General features: G+C 39.6%; 1 protein-coding gene across 2 annotated transcripts in view; it reads left to right on the forward strand.

Moving 5' to 3' along the window:
• Positions 1–27,934, forward strand: part of fxr1 (FMR1 autosomal homolog 1) — an 83,099-nt gene that overhangs the window by 49,123 nt on the left and 6,042 nt on the right. Inside the window, exons 10-16 of one of the 2 annotated variants that reach the window (XM_078206941.1) lie at positions 1,199–1,308; positions 7,586–7,672; positions 10,479–10,677; positions 16,639–16,848; positions 20,661–20,870; positions 21,011–21,106; positions 26,734–26,831. In XM_078206941.1, the coding sequence (XP_078063067.1) occupies positions 1,199–1,308; positions 7,586–7,672; positions 10,479–10,677; positions 16,639–16,848; positions 20,661–20,870; positions 21,011–21,106; positions 26,734–26,831 (1,010 nt within the window). The remainder of the gene's footprint in view (positions 1–1,198; positions 1,309–7,585; positions 7,673–10,478; positions 10,678–16,638; positions 16,849–20,660; positions 20,871–21,010; positions 21,107–26,733; positions 26,832–27,934) is intronic. The other variant, XM_078206949.1, reaches the window with a different exon arrangement.

The following is a 27,934-nucleotide window of genomic DNA, read 5'->3' on the forward strand; positions in this document are numbered from 1 at the left end:
GATGAAGTGCAAGTGACTCTCATTGGTATCAAGGCAGCATTTGACTGAACATTGCACTAAGGAGTCCTAGAGAAATTAGAATCATGAGATTCAGATGGAGACTTTCCACGGACTGCAATCATATCTAACACATTAGAAGATGGTTGGTAGTTGTTGGAGACAAGCGATCTCAGCCCCAGAACATTGTTGCAAGAATTCCTTGGGCAGTGTCCTAGACCCAATCATCATTAGCTGTTTCATTGATGACTTTCTCTCCATTATAAGGTCAGAAGTGGGATAGTTGGCTAATAATTGCAGTCTTGAGTTCCATTTGCAATCGCTCAGATTTGAAGCAGTTTGTACCCACATGCAGCAAAGCCTGGACAACATTCAGACATAGGCTGATCGGTGACGAGCAACATTTCCACCTCTGAGCGTTTAAAAAAGATGATTCATTTAAGATCTTAGTAGATGCATACAAGGTTGTAAATAGTACGGAATAACTCGATACAGCACTGTTTCAAATTGTGGCAGTTAGACATGACACAGTCTTGAACTAATAAAAGTAAAATTTAGAACTTTTATCAGGTAGTTATAAATGTGCAATGATCAACATGTTAGGTTGACTTTTGGTGCAGTGGTAGAGAGGCCAGCCACTGAATACCATGATGAGGACAGCAAGATCTGATGGGATGGATGAGTTAAGATGGGTCGAATTGCCTTCCTTTATATTGCAATTTTGCTGCATTGTCAAATATGCAGCATTAGTTTAGGATGCTTGTCTTTTATTTCAATGCAACGATTCACTCAGTTTTGATTTGTGAAAATTATCTTCTGACTATTTTCTTAGTTATATTTAGTCACGGCAGATAATAGCGCATGTTTGATCTGTCCCTATTACTCTGTTAGGAATCTTCCTGACTGGAAAATATCAATGTGGTCCATTTGACTACCCCCAGGGTTCAGATGCAGAATATGGATCAAAGGTTAGAGGACAATTGGCAGATACTTTAGCAGCAAACAGTTTATGTAAAACTCTTGATTCATGCATGAGAACCATGAGATCTATGGATATTGCTCCCTATGATTAGTGAAGATCATTGAGAAAGCATCCCTTTTATTTAGTTTGGCTTTTGTGTGTGTTAGCAACAGGTAATGGTTAACATTTCAAATATGTAATTGAAATGAAATTACTAATGCTTTCTCATTTTGATTGCAGGAAAAGTTATTGGCAAAAATGGTAAGGTTATTCAGGAGATAGTGGATAAATCGGGTGTAGTGAGAGTGCGAATTGAAGGTGATAATGACAGCAGACAACCCAGAGAAGAGGTAATCTATTCAAGTGTTCATAGCTTGTTTTCATATAGCACTCTGTCATGCTATTAGAAGCCCCATTTTCATTGTACCTTGATTCTAATTGGAAATCCAATCACTCCTTTTTACTGAGTTCCGTCTTGACATAAATAGTGTAGATGGAACAATTAAATCTCAGATTTTCCTCGTGTAATTCCATGATACTCATGGGCATCAAGTTTTGAACAAAGCCCTTGGGTTGAAGGAAATTTTGTAGGTGCATTATCTGTTTACGTTTGCAAATGTGAATGCAATCTAACAAAAGTTTAAACACATTTTAACCAAAAGTTTCCCCTTCAAATATTGAGTTCCTCGTTTTACAGTTTTTAAAAGACCCTCCAGTTTAAAAACATGTTGAATTTTTGCAGCATTGGTGACAGAAATACTGTAGGTTTATAGCCATTCTGAGCAGCACTTTGGGTGGACTTACAAATCTGGAATTAAAAGTGATCGCCACAAAACCAGTCGATTGTTATAAAAACTGGTTCATTAATGTCCTGTAGGGACGGAAATCTACTGTCCATACCTTGTTTGGGCTACATGTGACTCTAGGTCTCACAACAATGTGTTCTCTGTTCTCTGAGATGGCCTAGCAAAATACTCAGTTGTCCCTAACCACCATGAGGTCTGTAAGGAATGGAACTGGATTAACCATTCGATGTTGACTTGGACACCGGAAACGACAACGGCAAACACGGCCCTGTTGACCATCCTTAGTAACATCTAGGGGTTAGTGCCAAAGTTGGAAGAACTGCCTCACAGCCTAGTCAAGTAACAGCCTGGCACAGTCATAAGGAATCAACTTCAATGTCCCATCACCAACAGTGGCTTGGTAGCATGACTACTGACCAAACTGGCCGAGTCCTGAAGAACATAGTTGCTGGACGGTCTGTGGTGGGGGAACAAACGAGTGGAAAACATACGATCTCATCCTCACCAATCTGCCTTCTGCAGATACATCAGTGACAGTATGAGTAATAGTGTGACCACTGCACAGTGTTTGTGGAGTAAAGTCCCACTTCCACATTGAAGATACCCTTCATCGTGTTGTGTGGCACTACCATCATGCTAAATGGGCTAGATTTTGAACAGATGTAGCAACTCCTGACTGGGTATCCATGAGGTGCTGTGGGCCATCAGTAGCAGTAGAATTGTACTTGATCTGTACTGTAACCTCATGGCATATTCTCACTCTGTTACCATCAAGCCAGGTGTTCAACCTTGTTCAATCAGGAGGGCATGACAGGAGCATCATCAGGCATAACTAAAATTCAAACTGGTGAAGCTACAATACAGGACTAGTGGGCTAAACAGTGTAAGCAGCAAATGACAGACAGCTAAGCTATTCCACAACCAGCAGATCAGATCTAAGCACTACAATCCTGCCATATCCAGTTGTGAATGTTGGGGGACAGCTAACTCACTGGAGGAGGAGCATCACGCCCATCCATATCATCAATAAAGGGGGGGGGGGCAGCACATCTATGCAAAAGATAAAACTGAAGCATTTGCAACAGCTGGAAGTGCCAAGTGGATGATGAATCTCTGCCGCCTCCGGAAGTCCCAGCATCACAAATGCCAATCTTGAGGCAATTCAATTCACTCTACGTAATATCAAAAAAAGGTTGAAGACACTGGGTACTGCAAAGGCTATGGGCCTTGACAATATTCCAGCAATATTACCTTGTGCCTTGTGCTCCAGAACTTGCCATGTCCCTAGCCAAGCTGTTCCTGTACAGCTACAATACTGGCATCTACCCTGCAATGTGGAAAATTGTCCAGATATGTCCATAACAAAAAAGGAAGACAAATCCAACTTGGCCAATTACAGCCCCATCAATCGACACTCAATCATCAGTAAGTGATGGAAGGGATCATCCACAGAGCTATTAAATGGTACTTGCTTATCAATCTGCTCACTGATGCTTAGTTTGGGTTCTGCCAGGATTACTTGCCTCCTGACCTCATTAATTCCTTGGTTCAAACATTGACAAATGAACTGCATTCCAGAGTTGAAGTGAAAATGTCTGCCCATGACATCAAGGGTGTATTTGAACAAGTCTGACATCGAGGAGCCCGAGCAAAACGAGAGTCAGTGGGTATCGGGGGAAAACTCTCCACTGGTTATGATGTGGTGGTTGGAGGTCAGTCATCTCAGCTCCAAAAGATCACTGTGTTCCTCGGGTAGTGTTCTTGGCCAACCATCTTTAGCTGCTTGATTAATGACCTTCCTTCAAACACCAAGTCAGAAGTGGGAATGTTCACTAATGTTCAGCATGATTCATGACTCCTCACATACTGAAGCAGTCCATGTCCAAATGTAGCAAGACCTGGACAGTATCCAGGTTTGGGCTAACAAGTGGCAAGTAACATTCGCGCTACACAAGTACAAGGCACTGACCATCTCCAACGAAAGGGAATTTAACCATTGCCCCTTGAAAGGCATTATCATCACTGAATCTCTGCTATCAACATCCTGTAGGGTTACTGTTGACCAGAAACTAAACTGGACTAGCCATATAATTATAGTGGCTAGACAAACAGGTCTTAGACTTGGAATCCTGCAGTGAGTAACTCCCCAATTCATTTCCCAAAGTCTGTTCACCACTTACATGGCACAAGTCAGGAGTGTGATGGAACACTTTCCACTTGCCTGATGAGTACAGCTCCAACACTGAAGAAGCTCAACACCATTCAGGACAAAGCAGTCCACTTGATTGGCACCCAATCCGCAAACATCCAATCCCTTCCCGACCGATGCACAGTGGTAGCAATGTTTACCATCTGCAAGATGCACTGCAGGAACTCACCAAGGTTCCTCAGGTAACACCTTTCATCACCATCTGGAAGAACAAAAACAGCAGATGCATGGGAGCATCACCACCTGCAAGTTCCCCTCCAAGTCATACACCCTCCTTGGAACTATATTGCTGTTCCTTCACTGTTGCTGGGTCAAAATCGTGGAACTTCCTCCCTAACAGCACTGTTGGTGTATCTGCACTACATGGATTTCAGCAGCTTAAGAAGGCAGCTCACCACCGTTAGCTTGAGGGCAAATGGGAATGGGCAGTAAATGCTGGCGTAGACAGCTGACACCTGAATCTCCTGATTTTTTTTAAAATGCATGAGCTGCAGATTTAAGAGAATAGCTTCCTTGTTGAGCAGTGAGGCACGAATTTCAATTGCTGCTGCCCAATTTTCACTTGAGAAATTGATGGCCAGCATTTAAAAAAATCAATGACCCACTTATGTTTAAGGCCCACCTGATGCAATCATTTGAATTGGGTATTGAGGAGAAGTCTTGGTAAAGGGACTACTGGAGGCTGCGCAGAAAACTGTCCAGGAAATTTCTCTTGGGACTCTCGAACCCAGGCCTGTGCCACTGCCACCTTGGGCCCACCCTGTTTTGGCACTGCTTGAAAAATATCCTCATGGTTATCTAAATAAGAAGCAAAGAATGATTGCTTTGCTAATGGGCTCTGTTAACCCAGCTGATGTTAAATGCTAGGGTATTCCAAGCCCCGGAAGGGAAACTTGGAAAGCTTGTTCCTAATGTATTTTTTTGCAATTTGGTGCAACGCGAGGAAAGATGTGAAGACCAGTCAACAATGTTACAGTCTTGTAATTATTAAGCAAAATAAGTGTTTATTAAACAGCAAAACAGACAGCAAGAAAAACAACTAATAAACACTTAACTACAATAATGACTAGACATCATTAAATTGACCCAGTTCTAAACCCCTCTATTTTCCTAAACTCGGAGCTAAACTTCCCCAAACACTATCCCATAGGTTTTAACACTATAAGCAAAGTCCAGCAATAGTTACCACACTCTGCACCTATATCTCTTTTGGGAATTGCTTCTGCTTTCAAATATCAACAACTGGCAGTTCAAACAGCATTCCACAGGCAATAGCTTGTTTGGAGTGAACACACTTCCTGTTTGCTGCTGTGAGTGGCTACGATCTTGGATCATCTCTACTCACCTCACCTCAGCTTATAGAATGGTCCCTTCCGCTGATTACTGCATTTTCTTTTGATCTTTTCTTATCTGAACTAATCTTATAGAGTTTCCTCTTAATGACCTTTCTTACATGAGATCACACTTTTAGAATGCAAGTATGAAATTTAACCTCATTTTCTCTTTTGAACTTTTACCGTCTGCTTTAATTCCTGAAATTCTATACCCTGTTGTAATCCACTTGCTTAGGTAAATATTTGTTTATACTGTTGCTAGGCTAATTGCATATCAAGGACCTCAATCAGTCCATCTCCCAAACAATTTCCCACTTATTAGGTACCTTAATTTCCATTTTATCACAACTTCTTGACAGCTCTGCTCCAACAGCCCATTTTATTTCAGTACGTGCAGGTGGCAGTACCACTTTGAGACTTCAGTAAATAATCTAGGCAGACACTTCATTGCAAGATTGAGAAAGCATCATCAGGTCTGAAGGTGCCAAATTTCAGTTGAGATGTAAACTGAACCCCTGCATGCTTTTCTTGTGTCTGTAAAATATCCGATGACATTCGCAGAAGAGCAGGGGATTTCATGCCCAGTCATCATTTATTCTTCAACTGTAAGCACCAGAACAGATTAGCTGATTATTTATTTGATTGCTGTTTGTGAGAGCCTGCTGTGTGCAATGTGCCTCCTGAATTAACCTATGCACTGCGATCGCTTGAATATAATTAATTATTTGTAGCGTGCTTTAGGCTGTTTTGAAGATGAGTGATGCTATTTAAATGCAAGTTTTATTTATTTTGGTGGTCATTAGTAAATGTTACTTAATTTCAAATTAATATCTTAAAATTAGCATTTTAAACTCATTTTGTGATTTGAATGAAGTATACCTTGAAGGAATTACCACTTTGTGTAACAACAGTAGAAGTGGCTGAACCCAAAAAGGTGGCTGAAAGATGGTTTTTAAGCAAGGCTATAAAATGAGGTAGGTGTGAAGTTTGAGAGTTTTCAGATGGGATTTTGAAAGATTTTGGTTTCAAAGGCTGAAGACATGCCTTCCAGTTGTGTGGTTGCATAAGTTGTGAGAATGCAAAGCTTTCGGAGGATTGTAGGAGGTTGCAGAGATGGGGAGGGGCAAGACCATCAAGAGAATTATAAACTCCAGGTGACACTTTTAAATTTGAGTTGTAGAACCAGATCCAGTGGATGCATGCCATTGTCTGCGGACACGAGGATGATGGATAAGTGGAGCTTACCATGCAGAAAAGTTTTGGATATGCTGGTTTATAAAGGATGAAGGAAAGTAGACCGGTTAGATGAGTATTGTAATCAAGGAGGATTTTAGAAGCAGATGTTTGGAAGTAGAGGTGGAAGTAAGTATGTTCAAGTAGGACAACAAGGCTATAAACAGTCTTGTTCAGTTTTGAGAACTGGGGAAGGGATGGAATAGGTGGTGAGGTTAGAGTTTTTGGCAGGTGCTACATGCAGGACTGAATATTGGACAAGCAATGTAACAACAAACAGGCAGTGGAAGGGTCAAGAGAGCTGGTGGAGAGGGTGAACTCCCTGTCATATGTGGGGTAGCTGACCTTATGTCACCAAGATGCAGGATATAGATGAGGAAGAGTCAGCAGGAAGAGAAACCATTGCTGGCAATGTTCTGGCTACAATTTGATAGGTAAGAGTGGAACCAATTGTCTGGAGTTCAGCTGAACTTGACAGTGCAGAAGAGACATGGAGAAGGGTTGGTGTGGTTGACCATCTCAAGGACTGCAGGATTTGACTGGCATAATGCAACACCAGTCATTGAGTATGCCATTTTTCGACAGCTCAAGCGTTGTATCGGACAGAAATCTGAATGGAGAGATTATGGGGAAAAAATGAAATGGATTTGTGAGGCGATAACATATTCGAGGACCTTGAACAGCAAATGGAACAATAGTTTCAAGCATAGTGAAGTCTTGATTTTTCTTTCAGAAGGGTGATGATTTAGTGATTTTTGAAAGGGATGCCTGTAGTACCTGAGAAGAGGGGAATCATTTACAATATCAGTTCATGTGAGGCCAGGAAGAGAAATTGGATAGCCAGTTCAAAGGGTATGGGTTCAAGGGAGCAGGAGATGGATCTCACGGGCAAGGCGAATGGCACAAAAAGCCCTTTGTGAATCCAACAGGGGTAAATTTTATTTTAAATGTAAGTATACTTATTTAGGTGTAAAACATTGGTTTAATTTTTGTTTGAAAGCTTTCAATAACAATTTTAATATTTATTTTCTAAACATTTCCGTAGGGAATGGTCCCTTTCACCTTTGTTGGAACAAAGGAGAGCATTGGAAATGTGCAGGTCCTTTTGGAGTACCATATTTCTTATTTGAAGGTAGGTATGCTTATCTTCCCTGTAATAATAGCTGTAGCGGAGGGTGGAGTGAAACACCTGGACAGTGCAAATACAAATAAGCAGATATGAGATTAGTAACTGAAATAAACACCTTTTTGAATGGTGTTTCACTTGGATTGATGAAAACTGAAGATATTACTAAGTTGTGCTCTCAATAAGTTATGTCAGCTGCAGAGAACACCATTACTTCGCTGTTGAAGTTTTAATAAAATGACATAAGTTGTAGTTTCTGCAGTCCTGTTAGCTTAACTACAACAGCACAAGGAAAGTGAATGGCATCTTGTCACAAAGGAAATACTGCTTCTATGCGGCCTGTTGCACTTTCCTAATATGCTTTTGAGGATTTTCTTAAAATAGTAAAGCTAAAAATTCTATGTGATGGAGTTTCATATAGGTGTGCTATAGTATCTGACAAGCAGCTCTTGATAACGTTGGTTGATTTGGACTAAGTATAGAACATCAGGTTTGGAGCTATGTAGGAACAGTTTGTTCAAGTAGACTTAATTCAGAAGCCTAAGATAGGTGGGTTGTACATTTTCAGTATTGTTGGAAGTGCTTGTAAGTTAAAAATATTTTTCCCTTATTGATTTCAAGTCAGAAATTGAAGTTATGCACACATGTGCACAGTTTTACATTTTTTAAAAGTTGTGAAATGACTCTCTGAACCATCATAAAATGTATCACACCTGCTCTGACACAGTCCTACTACCAAACTTCAATCAAAGGAGACAAATCCAGCAAGCATGCACTGGAGACACCATGTTGGCATGGTAATTTACTGGGGGGCAAAACTGAAACCAATCAAATGCGAGAAAACAGCTATAATAAAAGGATCAGATCAACCAGCTGTATTTGTTGTGTTGGATCTGAGAGGGAGATATAGACCTGATGATTCTTGTTGCCCTTTTGATGGACACTTCTGTGGCCAGGAGTATCTGATTACAAGCTTATGAGAATATACTTGAGTTTTAGTTTGAGTTAGGCTGAAGTCAGTGGGGGGGGGGGGGGGGTGCTCTCTGAGTTAGATCAGTGGCTCCATTGTAGCATTTGGTAATTTAAGAAGGGAATGGATCTTTCAGGGATCAGCTTTACATTAAGAAATAGTGTAGAAGTGTCTTTATTTTATGGCATTTCAAGGAGAATAGTACATGTTTTATACAAACTATTTGTAATCTATGCTTTCATTTACCTGTTTAATGTAAAAATAAATTTGTCATTTTATAGCCCTTACCTTTGTGTATTTCTAACCTGTGCACCAGAAACAGGGAGGTCATGTGGCAGCATCTGATGTATTTTATCAAGCTGGAAAATAGTGGCAAGGGTTTTGTTTCATTCCTGAGCCTCATTAAAACACCTCTGTTTATAGGGGACTCTAGTCTGCTTATGAAAGAGGCAGCGATGCTGAATCTTAGATTTTGGAACTTTTCTGCCAGATATAATACCACAAGGATGCTCTGCCCTCTTTCACTCTCTTCCCTCTTTCACTCTCTTCCACCCCTTTCCCATTGTTTGCAAATTCCTAGTCATCATGACAGTAACTGTCAATAAAACAAAGATGTGATCAACATAGGGGCAAAGTAAACTTTGGTTGTGCACCTTACACTTCAGATGTTTCTTTTAATGATTGCATCTCCATCTCAAGCAGATCAATTTTAGCTATTTCAGTTCAAAACCATACCACTAGGAATGTCAAGATGAACTGAACTTTCAAGGGCTCCATCTACTGCATATAACTTGAGGGTTTATATACCTAAAATTCAAATCATGAACATCAACCAATTTAAATATCTCTGCAAAGATGTGCCATTTGCTTTCTCCTTTATTGTCTGAATTCGTGTTTGGATTACCTTGTCTATTTTTATTATTTGCAATTAAGGTCATAATTTTGACTAACCTTAATAAATTCTTCTGAAATAAATAAAAGAGTGCCTTTTGTGTGGCTTATAATTCTGCAGCAGGGTCTTGTACTAAATTTTGGCTTTTAATTCTTGTCTTTGGAAGGCGGTTGCTGTTCCCCATTTTGCATTTGGTGCACAATGTCTTTGAGACTGCTCTGATCATTGAAATTGTGACTGCTGTAATGCATGGAGACATGTCAACTACTGTTTAAACATGATCTATATCAGCAAAAGGGCCATCAATCTAGGATGAAGCGCACAATAGGATTTTCTGTGCAACCTCCATATGCTATTTGTTGTGCTTGCCTCATAAACAAATATGACTGTTTCCCCAATCATCTGTATAATCAAGTTTTGTATTCTGCAAAATGACAACCCCCCCCCTCCCCAAACAAAGTATTCTGATAAAATGCATTTTGGGGATTGCTCTTCATGCTTTCTGCAGTGGATTTGCGGACTGTGAATTACATTGATTCCCTGAACTTTGTGCAGTTATTCATGTATTTTAAAAGTGAATTGAAATTTTAATTTATTAAAGTCTTTTAAGTTTTCACTAGGTTAAATGCTTTATTCTGGTTCAAATAAATTAGTTGACCCGAGGATCGCTGTGGTGTTATTCATGATGCAAGAACAAACATTGTTTTCTCATGGAGTCTAATGCAAAAAATGAAAATTCTTCCATTTCTGAGTGAGAAATTACACCCTTCTTACTCGACACTTTTTGATCTCCTCCCATCATGCTTTTCTTTCCTCTGGTATTGTATAACAATTAAACCTCCAGAATTTATTTTCTCTCATTAGTACCAATGAAATATGGTATGTGAATTTCTCAATTAGTTGCAGGAATCACGATCTTTCTAATTTGCCTTGCATTTTACCCATTTTAGGAAGTAGAGCAGCTGAGAATGGACCGATTGCAAATTGATGAGCAGCTTCGGCAGATTGGCATGGGGTATAGGCCAGTGACAAGTCGGCCAGAGAAAGATAAGGGTTATATTACTGATGAGAGTACTGCTTCCTCACTTCATGGTAGCAGATCCTATCGTGGCCGTGGTCGCCGAGGTCCAAATTATACCTCTGGTTACGGTAATTAAAATTTTAATTCCATGTTGATTTTGGTTAAGGTGCTTCAGCTGACAAATATATATTCAATGCAGCATCAGCTCTGAAGGAGTAATACAGACTTGAAAGGTTAACTTCTCTCCACAGATGCTGCCAAATCTGCTGAGTTTTTCCAGCATTTTCAGTTTTTATTTCAATACAGCAATAGTAGTGGAAATAAGGCAAATGGTTGTTTTATGTATAATGTGAAATTAATTTACATCTGGAAGAAATCTAGGAATGAAATAAAGTAGCTTCATTGTCATCGTCCAAAATTCTGTGAAAAAGAAAATCGTCTAGAAACTGAAGAGTAGCAAATGTGACATTCCTCCTCAAAATGAAGGAAGAAATAAGTCAGGATATTACAGACCAGTTGGACTCGTTCTTTTATCATGGAATCCTACAGTGCAGAAGGAGGCCATTCAGCCCATCAGTCTGCACCAACCACAATCCCACCCAGGCATATCCCCACAACCCCATCCATTAACCCTAACTAGTGCCCCCTGACACTAAGGAGCAATTTAGCATGGCTAATCCACCTAACTCGCACATCGCTGGACTGTGGGAGGAAACAGGAGCACCTGGAGGAAACCCATGCAGACACGGGGAGAATATGCAAACTCCACACCTACACTGACCCAAGCCGGGAATCTTCTATTGCAGAAGTTGAATTAGAAAGCACCGAGTCAAAGGAATGAAGAATGCAGAAGGGAATGTTAGGTTGAAGGATGTTAGAGGTATTGTGAAGCAAGATCATGGAGGGATTTGACTATGGGAATGTGGATTTAAAATTCAGTGGTTTGGGAGGAGGAAGCTTTTAGAGGCCAATGAGGAAGGAGCTATGGACATGTGGACAATAGTGTCAGATGATGATCTGAGCAACTGCACTTTGAAGTGGGGTGTGTGGGTGTTTAACTCAGTTGGCTAGATAGCTAGTGTGTGGATCAGACTGATGCCAACAGCACTGATTCAATTCTCATTCTGGTTGAGATAGATTTGGAGCTCACCTCCTCTCTGTGCCTCTAGTAAAACCAATGACGTTTTGCCATGGTTAGGCAAATAATCATCAAACCCCACCTGCCTTCAGGTAGAGAACTCAAGAAAAATATGGAAGCTGGAAAGGTGACACTGGAGAAATAGAGGCTAGAGATATGAAAGTGAGTAGTGTTTTATCAATAGTAGATATGTGAAAGTGATTTTGCCGAGAGAGATGCAAGCAGTTAGAGATAAAATGTAAACTTTTAAACTGAGCTACTGATCAAACAGGACATTAAGATTTTTTATGCCATTATTCAACCTGATTGAAGGAGGTTGGTGGAATGAGGAGGGGGCTGCAATCAAAGCTTTGGTCTTTTATTACAGTTAGGAAAGTTTGACTTAACAGGAAAATGCAGGACAGAATAAGGCTGTGCAGAGCACATAACAGGTTTTAAAACTTGTTAACTCTCTTTTTAAGGTTTGTGAGTCTAAGATTATCCAAAACAATCATTTGGTGGTACAGAACGTGAGTATTGCTTGAAAAAAAGAGACCTGTATCAAAATTTTTCATTTTGCACTTATCAGGGCAACTATACATGATAAGCTAATAGTAAAAGGAACAACACTTTATACTGCATGAAAAGAGTATGCTGACTGGTTGACAAGTGGAATCTGATTGGTGGAGTTATTGCCATGGGGAATGCAGCAGAGAATGTTAATGGTTAACTGCTACGTTTTTGTTTCATATTCAAACCAGGCAGGTCAATTCTGGTCAAGGCACTGTCAAGGAGAATGATGTGGAGATGCCGGCGTTGGACTGGGGTAAACACAGTAAGAAGTCTCACAACACGAGGTTAAAGTCCAACAGGTTTATTTGGTAGCAAAAGCCACTAGCTTTCGGAGCGCTGCTCCTTCGTCAGGTAAGTGGGAGTTCTGTTCACAAACAGGGCATATAAAGACACAAACTCAATTTACAAAATGATGGTTGGAATGCGAGTCTTTACAGGTAATCAAGTCTTAAAGGTACAGACAATGTGAGTGGAGAGAGGGTTAAGCACAGGTTAAAGAGATGTGTATTGTCTCCAGCCGGGACAGTTAGTGAGATTTTGCAAGCCCAGGCAAGTCATGGGGGTTACAGGTAGCGTAACATGAACCCAAGATCCCGGTTGAGGCCGTCTTCATGTATGCGGAGCTTGGCTATCAGTCTCTGTTCAGCGACTCTACGTTGTCAACGACAATGTGGGGGTGTATGGTTTGTGGTCAGATTTGAGGAAGGAAAAGATAAAATGTATCACCATGGCTGAGGGAAGAAGGACAGTTGTCAACGACAACGTAGAGTCGCTGAGCAGAGACTGATAGCCAAGTTTCCGCACACATGAGGACGGCCTCAAACGGGATCTTGGGTTCATGTCACACTATTTGTAACCCCCATGACTTGCCTGGGCTTGCAAAATCTCTCTAACTGTCCCGGCTGGAGACAATACACGTCTCTTTAACCTGTGCTTAACCCTCTCTCCACTCACATTGTCTGTACCTTTAAGACTTGATTACCTGTAAAGACTCGCATTCCAACCATCATTTTGTAAATTGAGTTTGTGTCTGTATATGCCCTGTTTGTGAACAGAACTTCCACTTGCCTGACGAAGGAGCAGCGCTCTGAAAGCTAGTGGCTTTTGCTACCAAATAAACCTGTTGGACTTTAACCTGGTGTTGTGAGACTTCTTACAAGGAGAATGAACCAGGGAATGATAGTCCCCAAGCCCCTGTCTGATGTAAATAGCCTCAAGTGTGATCTCTCTTGCAACCTGCTAATGACACTTTGGCATGTCAGCACTACTAAATTGAAAAGAATCCTTTAATTGATTCTCAGCACAAGTCAGAATGTTAGAATATAGGAGCAGGAGTAGGCTGCTCAGCTTCTCGAGCCTGTTCCACGTGGGATTAGCATGAAGCAGTTCCATTCTGGCTTGCACATTATCTCCTTGATACTTTTACCTGATGATAATGTCTTAGTCTTGGTCTTGAAATCCACAGTCTTTTGAAGGAAAAATTTCCAGATCTTTCAATTTGTGTGAAAATATGCTTCTTGATTTCATTTGAATTAGATTAACTTTGATATTGTGCCCCCTTCCTCTGTTCTGGATTTATCTGTTTCAGGAAATAAGTTATCCATTCTATTGAATTCCAAAGCTGCTATGTTATTCCTGAGCTTCAGGGCCCAGAACTGATTGTAGTACTGTAAATGGATTCTGATGAAGGTTCTGTACGATGAAAGCATCACATCCTTGCTTTGAATCCCTTTGAAATACAGGCTATTACTTCAATATTGGTGCACTAGCTTTTAGTGATTTGTGTGCATGCGTTTCCACTGTGCTTCTAAACCCTTTATTCCTCCTTTACACTCCTGATTTATCCCAAATAAAATATTCCAGTTTGTCTTTCTTGGCTCAGAGTGGGTGATCTCACTTTCTCATTTTGAACTCCACCTACCATTGTTTACCCAGTCATTTATCCTGCCTGACTTTATGAAACTCCCTGTTCCTATCATACAATTTACTGTACCTCTAAGTGTCATTTGCAAACTTAGACAAAAAACTCTTAATCCTTTATCAAAGTCATTAATATGTATTTTGTTACCTACCTAAATGAGGCTAGTAACTTTTGTTAGGGAAAAAGAAGAAATCCAAAATCCCAGTTACTTACTGAAAGAATGAAGCCACAAGGAACCACGGTTTAAAACAAAATAATTTTTATAATACAGGAGTCATACAAAGCAAACACTACATACTATCATGGGTAACTCTGTGTTCTAAAACCTAGAATCAGCATAAGCTAAACTTTAACAGGCAAGTTGTGGTCAAGTATAACCTAGAAATTACATGTTAAATGGCACATACGACTAAGACAGGTTTTCATAGAATCATTGAATACCTACAGTGAAGAAGAAGGCCATTCAGCCCATCGAGCCTGCACCAACGACAATCCCACTTAGGCCCTATTCCCGTAACCCCACATATTTACCCTACTAAATCCCCTGACATCCCCTTCACACTAAGCAATTTAGCATGGCCAATCAACTTAACCCACACATTTTTGGACTGTGGGAGGAAACCGGAGCACCCGGTGAAAACCCACACAGACACTGGGAGAATGTGCAAACTCCACACGGTCACCCAGGAATCGAACCCGGGTCCCTGGCGCTGTGAGGCAGCAGTGCTAACCACTGTGCCACCCACTCACCACAATCTGGTTTTATGAATTGGCTCAGCAGTCTACTCAACATGTTGGGTCATTAATCTTAGTTGTTTCAACCAGATGTTTTTGGTTTCCAATCTCAGTTTTAGCCTTAGTTTTTTTCACAACTGACAGGGCAAGTTCCTCATTCTGGTCTCTCCTTTTGGGTAGGGGCTTTCTCAAAAAAAAATACAAGCTTTGACCACTGACTCCATCACAATGTCTTGTGAAAAGCTCATTACTTTTAAGACCATTGCTTCACTGCCAAGATCAAAGAACAGTACGGCATAGGAACAGGCCCTTCGGCCCACCAAGTCTGTGCCAAAACAGATGCCTCTCTCATCTAATATTTTCTTCTACATCCCTATGTGGTCTGTATCCCTCTATTCCCTGCCTAATATTTCTGAGGGCTCTACCATTTACTGTATACTTTCCTTCTGCAGTAGACCTTCCAAATTGCATCACCTCATATTTGCCTGCGTTAAATTCTGTCTGCCATCTTGTGGCACAGGTCTCCAGCCGATTTATATCCTGCTGTATCCTCTGACAGTCCTCCTCACTATCCGCTACTCCCCCAATTTTTGTATCATCTGCCAATTTATTAATCACAGAGGCCCCAACACTTTAATCTCACTGTCCATTTTCTTTAATCTCATTTACTTTCCACAATTCATTGTTCTCCATGCAGTTTTGCATTTTGGGAGCAGTGTTTTTACCTTCTTCCCTGCATTACTTCCAGTGTTACCCATAATTCTTCGCCTAAGTGATATGTATTGCTTAAACATTCTGTAGTATTTCTCCGTGTTCACTTTTTTCCCGGCTGTTTCTCTCTAATGGTGCTATTAATCCCATCCGTCCGCCTTTCTAATATATATTTCTGTTAAACTAATTGTTTTGTCATAAACACACCCACCATAATTTATTTCACTGCAAGATTTTCTCTTGACATTTCCTCTGCTCTTTGCTTACTACCAGATCCCCCTGTTCAAATGGACTCCCTGACAAGTTGTTTCATGTAACATTTCATATTCAGCTTGCGATCACATTTTCAAATTATTGTTTTAATGCTAGGTAGATCTGATATAAGTTTGGTTCGATATCCTGAAGATCCATCTAAATATGGTCTGTCAATAAAGAGACCAAAAATTGGTGACATATAACAGTGTTAATGGATTTCGGAATGTTTACTGAGATTGTTGAAAGCAAAGTTAATGAGTAAAATTAAATTATTGGACCATCTACACGTGATCAATCTGTTTTGGGGATGTTATTATTTGTTTGGCATCTGTAAATGATTTGGAATTGGAAATCCAGGGGGGTACAATACTACAGGTTTGAATGTTAGTTCGAATATAAAATGGCAATTAGAAGGATGTAGTGAAGGTTCATTTGGATTTCACAAACGGTGAGCGATTATTTTTGTGTAAAAACAAAACTTGACAGGTTAGGGCTTTTCACTGGAGTTGAGACTAAAGGGTGACCTGATTTTTAAAATCTTCAAGATTATGCAGTGTCTCAGATCAGTAGTGATTGTTAGTTTCTACTGTTCGACATTGTAACAAGGTACAAGTTTAAGATCATCTCAAACAATTGAAGAGCATCTTAGATTGTACAGCTTGTCCTCTTAGATGATTTGAGAGATTTTTTTGAAGTGTTATTGGGCAACACAGAATAATTGTATATGGACTCAAATTTATGTTCATAGCTACAGTCTTATATTTATTGATTATACAGGTACAAATTCAGAATTATCAAATGCTTCAGAGACTGAATCTGAAAGAAGGGATGAACTAAGTGATTGGTCACTGGCTGCTGAAGATGATCGGGATGCAAGACCACATCGTGATAATCGAAGGCGGCCTGGAGCAGGGAGAGGGCGAGGTGGAGGGCAATCCAACAGAGGTCGAGGAGGACCACGGGGCGGACATTCGTCTATTAGTTCAGGTAAGTTTTATAAACAGATTTTGAATCCAGTTTAGCCTGAAAATTCTGCTTTGTATTCACCAGTTATATTACCACCATGACATAAATTGTTAGCTGTGGTTATACAGACAATCATATCTTGTTGAATGAGGAAAATACAGTTCTGTGCTCATGTATATTTAGAACCAGGTTATGCAAGAACTTAGAAGTAGGCCATTGTCTACCTCAGGGTTTCCCAAACTGGGTTTCACGAAATCCTAGGGTGTTGCAAGAGGTTCCCAAGGGTTCCACGGCAGGCAGATTCCTATGTAAAATTTGAAAATGCTATGGGGCTGCTTGTCTAATAAGAGTCTGGCTTCTGGAAAATCCAACCTCTGATTGGATGAGCTGGCAACAGCCTGGAACTCACTCCATATTAGGGCGAGCATGGGCAGCAGAGCGTTGGGGACAGTAGGTCTCGGATCAGAATCAAGATTGGAGTAGGCCTTGGCGCAGAACTCAGTGCAGGCCTCGGTGTGTGAGAGAGGGGGTGAGTGTTTGTGCATGCATGTGTCTGACATGAGAATCCAGCTTTCCACCTTTAATCCTCCCATTAAAAATGGTGCGCGTACATATTCCAACAATGATAATTGACAGCTTTCAGTGAAGTTAACCATCATAGCTTGGAGTCCAGCCTCGACACTACATTTTCTTAAATAAAATAACCTGCCGGTGTCAGGAGCAATATTGCATGTACATCTTGACAGTTTCCAGTCCTCACACTCCAAAATAAATTATTTCTTTTTTCCTAATTTTTTAATGGGATGTGGGCATTGCTGAGAAGCCACTTGTAAACTGAACCATATAATTAGATTGTTATAATTAAATAGTTGCTTTTAATTGTTCCTTTTTAAAAAGTGAATAGCAATGTTCATCGTGGGGGGGGTGGGGGGGGGCTGTGGTTTGTGGTCGGATTTGAGAAAGGAAAAGAGAAAATGTATCACCATGGCTGAGAGAAGGAGGACAGACTATTTTGAGTGACTGATTAGATTCATCAGGTTCAGCAAAAAGAATAGTGGGTCAGTCCAGGTAATGATTGTTTGTTGTCTCTTCAAGCATGCGGGGCATCACAGCTGAGCCCATTCTAATTCTTCTTAATACTTACAGATATATGTTCACAGCGCAGCAACACAAACAAATTTGCCTTAACATGGGTGCTGAGCTCAACTGAAATGCCTTTACTACTTTTTCAGCAGAGCTCTGATGCTAAGCTGCACATCTTCCTGACTTGTATGGTTAAATACCACACTGGATAAGATGCTATTGAAATGAAAATTTTGGTGACAGAGACTGACTTGCATTATACAGAGCTGTGTGATAGTGGGGCCTCTCTGTGATCTGATGGACACTGAGAATCCAGTGAATGCAGTATGAATTATCAAAACACATTTTATAAGGTGCCACAAAGATTGATGTATTAAATTAGACACATGGGATTGGGGTTAATAGCATGGATTGATGATTAACTCATGGACAGGAAACACAGAAGAAATAAATGGGACTATTTTGGATTGTCAGGCCAGAGCTAGCTGTGTATTGTAAGGATCAGTACTTGGGCCTTCGCTATTTGCAAACAATATTAATGATAAAGTGAAGAATGTGAGTCTTTGCTTAGATTCCCACCTAACTATGTATTCTCTGCATTTGCAGAGATTGCAGAGGGATGTAAATAGGTAAGGTGAATGGGCAAGAACGTGGCAGATGGAATATGATGTGGGGAAGCATGAAATCTTAGAAATCATAGAATGATTACAACACCAGGTCATTTTGGCATGTTGTGCCTGTACCAGCTCTCTGCAAGAGCAACTCGTAACCGTATCCCTGAAGCTCTGCAAATTTGTCCTCTTCAGATAATTATCCAGTTTTGTTTTGAAGACCTTGATTGAATCTGCATCCACCACACTCGGGCAATGCATTCCAGATCCTAATTCCACGCTGTGTCAAAAGATTTTTTTCATAATGTTGTTAATTCTTTCACCAATTGATGTCTTTGATCCTTCTGCCAATGGAAACCGGTTCTCCCCGTTTACTCTGTCCACATTCCTCAAGATTTATCACCTCTCAAATCTCTTAATCTTCTGTTTTCCAAGGAGAGCAGCTCCAGCTTCACCAATCTCTCCAGGTGACTGAAGTTCCTCATCCCTGGAATTATTCTCTTTAATCTTTTTTGCGCCCTCTATAATGCTTTCATGTTCTTCCCAAAGTGTGATGCCCAGAATTGGACACAATGCTCTCATAATATTAAACCAATGTTTTAGACCAATTTATCATAACTTTCTTTGGTAGGAAAAATAAAACAGCAAAATAGCTTTTGAATGGTGAGACTAGGAAATATTTGCATTCCGAGTGATCAGGGTGTTATTGTACACAAGTCATAAAGCTGACATACAGGTACAGCAGGTGATTGGGAAGATAAGTGGTATGTTAGCTTTTGTTACAAAGGTTTTGGACTACAAGAAGGAAGAAGTCTTAATGCAATTATGTATAGCATTGGTGAGGCTGCACCAGGAAGTCCCTTTACCCAAGGTTTCCTAGACTGGTTCCTGGGGTGGTAGTAGGGGGATCTAATTAAAATATATAAAATTATTAAGAAGCTTAACTGATTTGATGCTGAGAAAACATTGTCCCTGTCCAAGGAATTGAGAACATGGCCCCAGTCTCAGAATAAGAGGTTGGCCATTTAAGAATAAGATGAGAAATTCCTTTATTCAACGTTTGTGAATCTTGGGAATTCTCTACCAGAGAGCTACAGATGTTCAGTTGTTGAGTATATTCAACTCAAAGTTTGGTAGATTTTTAGATGTTAAGGAATAGTGCAGGAAATTGAAGTTGGAGAATATCCTCAAGCTTGATGAACCACCGAGCAGACTTGAAAGGCGAATTGGCTTAGTTCAGCCCTTACTACTTTCTTAAATGCGGTGGCCGGGGAAGGAATAGGTGGCGAGGAGAGACAAGAATTAATATCCTGCAGACTCTTGTCCTGGATCCCTTCCTCCATGTACTGCAGCTGCTAATGTTTTAAATGATGGGAGGCTATGGAAAGGAGGTTGTTAACAGCTCACCAGTCAGTACCTGACTAGTGTTGCCAACCATAATTGGAAGCATTCCTAGAAGATCAAGGATCATATGACAGCTGACAACACAACACCATGATTTCATTTTCTCTGACGCCACCCCAATTTCAGAATTCCTGGATTCCGTCTAATGGCCAGCATTCATAAAAGTCATGAAACCTCTTTATCCCTGGGATAAAACCTTGCTAGCAATCAGTCCCAGACTTGTGTCGCTGCCTATGCTTTGTAAAGAAATCTCCATTAAACAAAAGCTGTTTTTTTTCACCAGCTGCCTAGCCGTTATCTATCTGTCCAGTGTTTTATGTTGTAACTTGGCTTGGTGCATTAAAAGCTGTCTTTACTCGTGTCTGTGGTTTCAAGGGGTAGTTTATATCTCTTATGATAGAAGTTATTTGGGACTGTCAGTAAGTGTCCGTTTTCTGTCGGGGCCTTTTCTTTGGGAGTTTTCTATCTCTGCTGGTTTTATGAGTAAGTAATATAGTGAATTAATATTCAACAGTTTATTGTAATTTAATTGAGGATTCTAGTCTTTTATTGTTTAGCATTTAATCTACGAGCGGCTATTGCTTACAGACCCTTGTATCATAAATTACCTGTTTCTATGTTGTTGGCTCAGATGCTGTAAAGAAATAAAAATATCTACAATTCAGATCTTTGAAAAAAGAACTTGGAGGATGTCAGCATACAGTGTTTTCATCAGAATATCTGTTTTCCCCTCAGTGTTCAAGGATCCAGATAGTAATCCTTACAGTTTGCTAGACAACACAGATAACACAGAAACGGACCAAACAGCAGACACTGATGGTAGTGAATCTCATAGCAGTACAAACCGCCGCAGGAGATCACGTAGGCGTAGGACAGACGATGATGCTACAATGATTGATGGAATGACAGAATCTGACAGTGCTTCAGTTAATGAGAATGGTTTAGGTATGTATATATCAAATTTATGTATAATTTGAAAGATTGCACTTGGTCAACTAGAATTTTATTTGAATTAACTCCAAGCATAGACTGCTTTGTAAATAAAATATTAAAGAGAAAGCCTCCATCACACTTTACATTTGCAGATGATAATGAAAGAAAACCACAGCGGCGTAATCGTAGCCGCAGACGTCGTTTACGTGGTCAAATTGAAAGTTCTCTGAGCAGAGACAGCCAGCAAGGTAACAGCCATAACTAGCATGCTAGGGTGTTTGGAGTTTTGAAATTTTGGAAATTGTTTGTCACTGTTCCCCTTTATCTAATTCAATAAATCCTCACCACAGTTTCATGAGTCATGTTGCTTGTGCGTGGTAAACCTATTTTGAAAATCTAACATAAAATTTTAACTTTTGATTATCCCATATTGAAGAAGGGCCATCTTTAATTGGTAATTGTTTCAAAGATGTAAGGAAGAAAAAAATGGGAAATGTACATATTAGGACAGATGTTAAACGTAATTCGGCTTCCAAGTAAGCACATCATGTACTTGATTTCACCATGCCTTGGTGTGTACTGCTGAAGAGTCTCTAGTTGCTGGGTAAATGCTTCAGTATAAACTTTCCGATGTAGTTCAAGATATTATATAAAGTTAGAGTTCCCAGATGACTCAGAATTGACTTTAAGCTTATTTATTAGTATCACAAGTAGGCTTACACTGCAATGAAGTTACTGTGAAAATCCCCTAGTCACCGCACTCAGGCGCCTGTTCAGGTACAATGGCCAATGCACCTAACCGGCACCGTCTTTCGGACTGTGGGAGGAACCTGGAGCACCCAGTAGAAACCCACGCAGACACGGGGAAAACGTTCAGACTCCACACAGACAGTGACCTAAGCCGGAATCGAACCCGGGTCCCTGGTGCTGTGAGGCAGCAGTGCTAACCACTGTGCCACCCCGAAGTCTCTGAGTCTGGACAATGCCAGAAAAGTCCCAGGTCTGTACTCAGTTGATCCTAGCCAGGATGCTTGTTAAGAGTATTGTTGACTTCACAACTTAAAGTTGTGTTGTGTGTGCGTGCATGTGTTCCATCATGCCTATGCCAGCCCTTTAAAACAGCCATGCCAGTACATACCTGCTCCAATCCTGGAGCCTGAAAACCTTTCCTTTTCAATTATATATCACTGTATAACTATGGTGGTCTTGGAATACATGTTTCAGCCTATGGTTATCTGGGACTATGGTGACTTTACCTTAATAGTTAAATTAGGTTTGAAAGTATTAGCAAAGATGGAATAGATGCAACTTTGACTCAACTTCTTCAAAGCAGCTGGATTTGTTTTGAAAAAATGAATAGCTGGTGGATGCCTTTATAACATTAAGGAATGGAAGGACATGCAAATGATGCTTAAATAAATAATAAATGAATAGAAGAGCGAACTTTCTCTTTTAAAGAAAAGCAAAATCAGGTCAGGTAATTTTGTTTGTTGGGAGCAGATAAATATTTTGATCATATTCTGAAAAAGCTTCTGCCACATCAAATGATTTAGAAGATGCACTGGTTCCCAAACAATGGGACAAGCACTATGAGACATGACAAAGATGGGGAAAACATTCAATTGCATTTCTCATTCAGAAAATTGCATCCTTGAACAGGCAGTAAATCACATCACATCCACCAGCATTGACAATATTCCCATCTTCTTTAATATGATTGGAGGAGTCAGCAGTTAAGATTATCTATAATTCAAGGGCTCTTGTAATGATAGTTATCTATACTTCAGCTAGTTTAGGTTTGTACAGCCAAATTGCAATATCTAGACTAATATAAAACAAGAGGTCTGCAAAATTGCTTTTAGAAATTGGAAGGTGAAAGGAAAAAAACATTGTAAACAATTTAGGATCAGAAAAATCTTGATTCCAATTAAATTATCAGTAGGCAGAATTTGTTTGCAAGTGCAGAACTGCCCAGATTTTGGAAGTCTTCATGATACTTAAGATACAGAAGTGGGCAAAATGGAGACTGTGGCTAATGCTGGAGTATTATTAGAGTTTTGTATAGGATGCTGTGACTTGCAGCTGCTTCTGCATATAGATGACTTGGATCAAGTTGCATATCACAGTTAACAGATGACGCTAAATTAGGAGGTGTTCTAAGTTGTGTAGTTAAGAACATAAGGTTACAAAGGGATATAAAGACATCAAATGACTCAGCCAAACAGTGGCAAGTTTGGTTTACAACAAAAAATGGGTTTTTATTTCTCAACTGCGGCTATTCCTACCTCTTTCAGTGCCAGGATCTAACCTGCTGTTGAATGACATCCTAAAGGGGAAGATTGGATTACCTTTTTGTTCTCTTCTTTCCCTTGGCAAATTTAAAACACTTTCCAATCCCATCTTTCAGTTGTCTCGTCAAGATTGAGAACATTTAATGTTGGAAAGTTTAAGGGCGCAACTCTTGTAAAAACTCAAGTAGAGTGTATTTTTGTAAAAAAGCACATGGATGCATAATCAATTTGCGTATCTATTTTGCAGTCGTCCGTAGTATCTCATTTTGGTGTGTTTAGTGATTGTGGCTTTTGGTTTAAAACAAAAACTTGATAAATTAACATCAGGATATAAATTTTCTATTTACTGAAAAAATATTTGCAATAATACTATTGACCACAAGAAACGGCCTTCCAAATAAAATATCGTGCAAGATATTCATGTTTGAATGCTTATTTGCCTAAGCTGCATGGGATGATTGTGATGCACGACTGATGTAGTAAACATGTTGCGAGTGTGTGTATGAGTGTTGTGTAATCATACTATACCTGTCCTGTCTTCTCTTTCATTTTGATTGTTAAGCTATGCAGAGCTATTGTAAAACAGTATCTCCTAAACCAGTTGTTATACAGCATATGATCAATTATCTCTCCTGGACAATCAATAGCTTTAGGAATTTGAGAAACAGAAATTAATATCACATGAGCTCACCAGCTGTAGTGCACTTTGGTATTTATCCAAACCATTATCTATTACAACATCAGATAATTTGGGATGAAGAACACCATGGAATCTTTGCAAATTCATCCATGTAGCAAAATGTTAATAAAAACAAATATTGCAAATGCTGGAAATCTGAAAAACACAATGCTGAATAAACTCAGCAGTTCTGGCAATATTTGTGTGGAGAAACAGAGTTAACATTAATCCAGCATTTTCTGTTTTTATTTTAGAAAGATATTAAAGCTGCTCTATTCTTTGCCTTCCCCCCCCCCATTGCAGCATCCACTTTGTTTCTTAATACATTTAATATGGAAGTCTATTTCATATGCTGGTATCAAGAAATTGCATGCAGTCTTTGCATGCAGCTATCAGTCTTAAACTTAACCTTTTGCCAGTTCAAACTAGTTTCCTTGTCCTAGTTTATATTGTTTAAATCAAATAGTTTGGATTTGCCTTTGTCATTTCCTTTACTAACTTGAATACCTCTGAGATCATGGCCGGAATTTTACCGCCTCGCCCGCCTGAGGCTTGTAAGATCCCGCCTGAGGCCAACGAAGAATGCCGTTCAGGCGGACGTGCCGATAAAATTCCGGCCCATCTCTCAGATGTCTCTTTTTACACACTGTTTACGAAGTACATGTGTTGTCCATTCATTCCTATATGCTGTGCTTTACACTTGTCGGATTAGATTTCATCATTGCTTGGCATGCTTATTTATTTTGCTATTTTAGGGGTAAGCGTTTAGAACTCTTTCCACGTTCGCTCCATGGAAGGATAGTATATTTCCGAAATTTACATTCCTTGTTGTACATTCTAAATTGTGGACATTTCTGTGGTGATCAAAACACCAGAAGTACAGGATGATCCAGATGTGCATTCAGGCAGAATATTCGAGAAGACTGAATGTTGGCTTTAATTTTGTAGTGATTCTGTGAGCTGCCGGGAAAAAAATGTTGAGAACATAAAATCTGTGTTAATACCTTTTCTGATAATTGTACTTGCTTGGCTGTATTCAGTATTCCTGATTTAAGCTAGTTGTCAGAATGTAATTTAATGTCTAATTTATGAGAAGTGCCTGAATCGTGCCAGTTGCATGTTTAAAACTAACCAGGATTGAAAACGTCCAGATCTGCACTAAAATTAACATCCCCTCTGTTCAGTAGAGTGGCATTGGTCAGCCACATATTCACTTTTATTGTTGCAATACTTAATACCATTGTGTTCTGTTTATATCTGTTGAGCCAATTCCTAAACATGAGAAAAGTGAAATTTTATTTGTTTTAATTAGATGTATTACATTACTTGTTTGTGTATTCACCTGATATGAAAACAACTTGGGCTTTCTTCACCCACACCATTCAGCTTATTCAACCTTTCTGAATTTAAATATATTGTAAAATCTAAAAATTAAATTATAGCCAAATTAGAAGCAGGATGTGCTGGTAGAAATTCCAAATGTGGAATTTCTTTGATGCAATCAATATTGGATAGTTAATAATACTTTTTCAAGGAGTTACAGCTGCATAAAAAAAATATTGAAGGGTAAGGGGAATGAGCAGGAGATTGGGATCAGATTTCTATGGTGACAGACATGAAAACTGAAGTAATGGTGAGGACTTGACAGTTGTCTGTTTCCATGATGTAATATTCTATGATTCTGTGTGCTTTTAAATTGCTTCATTTAATTTTATCCAATTATTTCAGAGTAATTTAAAATCTAAGCTGTTGGGCCCCATATCTAAGGAAGGATGTGCTGGCCTTGAAAAGGATCCAGAGGAGGTTCACAAGAATGATCCCTAAAATGAAGAGCTTGTTGTGAGAGAAATGGTTGAGGACTCTGGGTCTGTACTCGGAGTTTAGAAGGATTAGGGAGGATCTTATTGAAACTTACAGGATACTGTGAGGCCTGGATAGAGTGGATGTGGAGAGGATGTTTCCACTAGTAGTTAAAACTAGAACCAGAGGGCACAACCTCGGGCTAAAGGGACGATCCTTTAAAACAGAGATGAGGAGGAATTTCTTCAACCAGAGAGTGGTGAATCTGTGGAACTCTTTGCCGCAGAAGGCTGTGGAGGCCAGGTCATTGAGTGTCTTTAAGACAGAGATAGGTTCTTGATTAATAAGGGGATTGGGTTATGGGGAAAAGGCTGGAGAATGGGGATGAGAAAAATATCAGCCATGATTGAATGGCGGAGTGGATTCGATGGGCCGAGTGGCCTAATTCTGCTCCTATGTCTTATGGTCTAAGAGTATCTCTTGGACACACAAGTTACTGATTGCCCACTCTAGAAAAGTATGCATATTAGATGGGGGAAGTATTTTGGGTATGTTAAAAGTGCTTAGGAGCAGGTAAAACCCAATTGTAAATTAAGGAGTAATTTTAATCCCAGTGTTAAATTTCTGTTCAAATAAAAACATTTAATTAAGGGATTTTCAAATTATCATATTAAATTATCACTAAACTTAAGTTACTTTAAGTATGGGAAATACTTTGATTAGTAATAGTTAATTTAATGAACAGTTTAAAAATTAATTGCTGGCTAAACAATGGTACTGAACCTAAACAAAAATACCAGATTTGTACATCAGGAAAGTGCAAAAGATGTTTGTATTATAGTTAATAACAAACTTGGATAAAAAAGTGACCTTTTACTTCTTCAAGGCCTTTTCTAAACCTTTGATTTAATCCTGAATGCACAGTGTATGACAATATTGCATGTCACAGTAACATGTTTTGTTTAGACTTAATAGGAAGTGTTTGATTAAATTAAAATGGTTTGCAAACTTGTGCAGAAGATGCTTGCAAAAACATTAATCCATGCAATTCATCTGGCAATATACAGAATGAGGTGTATAAAGAGTTTTTTGTTTTCAATGACAGTAACTGTAGCTGATTACATATCTCGTGCGGAATCACAGAGCCGGCAACGGGCCCAGCCTAAAGAGAATCTTGCAACCAGCAAAAATGCAACTACCTTGGTAAGAATTTGAGCAATACGAATGAATAAAAAAACATGGTAGTAGAACTGATGTCACAGTCGTGTCTATTATGGGTCACATGGATGCATTGGCCACATGCACTGCTACAGAATAAGAAAGCCATCAATATGTGTGGTTATGAGAAGTTTACCAGTCTCTGATTTTTTTTTGTTTCTGATAAAGAATAACTGACAGAATAGTTAGCAATTTTCTATCAAAAGAAATTTACGGTTGTATAGTTGGTCAGATGAGTTAATTTTAAACTTCAAGTGTAAAACATAGCAAAGCACAGAGCCAGAGGTGTGAAATTCACCTTTTGACATCACTTCGGTGTTGATGTTGATGCAAATTTTCAGATTTTTGTAAAATGTTTGCGTTACACAAATGCTAGCTATGCAATATAATTGGGGCATTCAAGTTTTTACAGGAGACTCCATCACTTAAAATATCCACGTTTAAATTTGCAATCAGTTATATTGGCTAAAAAGCAATCACTGTTTGCATTAATATCAACCTTGAATATGCATAGCTGTTTCTTCCCAAAGTAAATGGAAGGTATAAGACCCAAAACTGGCAACTTGACTCGATTGTCTCTCCATTATGGTGCACTGAATGCAGGAAATAAAGTACACTGCATGTAATAAAATACTGGGTTAGGAGAGGGCTTACTGTACCAGTTCTGAGCTTATGCTACCAAGATATGCTCAAGGTGCATCTGAGGCAGCAAACATGGTAACTGTTCAGTTTTCTTTCTCCTGCATAATATATATTGCCCAGGTCTTACCTCTTTAGTGGATTGCACTGAGAATGCCTCTGACCTAGTATTGTAACCACAGTATTTATAAGGCTGGTCCAGTTCAGTTTCTGGTCAATGGTAACCTCCAGGATGCTGATTGGGGGGGATTCAGTGATAATGCCACTCAATGTCAATGGGCAATGTTAGATTCTCTCGTTGGGAGATGGTCATTGCCTGGCACTTGTGTGGCGGGAGATGGTCATTGCCTGGCACTTGTGTGGCGCATAAATTATTTGTCACTTGTCAGCCCAAGTCTAGATATTGTCCAGGTCTTGCTGCATTTGGAAATGGACTGCTTAGTTATCCA

Source organism: Mustelus asterias, chromosome 3 (genome assembly GCF_964213995.1).
Source record: "Mustelus asterias chromosome 3, sMusAst1.hap1.1, whole genome shotgun sequence".
NCBI lineage: Eukaryota > Metazoa > Chordata > Chondrichthyes > Carcharhiniformes > Triakidae > Mustelus > Mustelus asterias.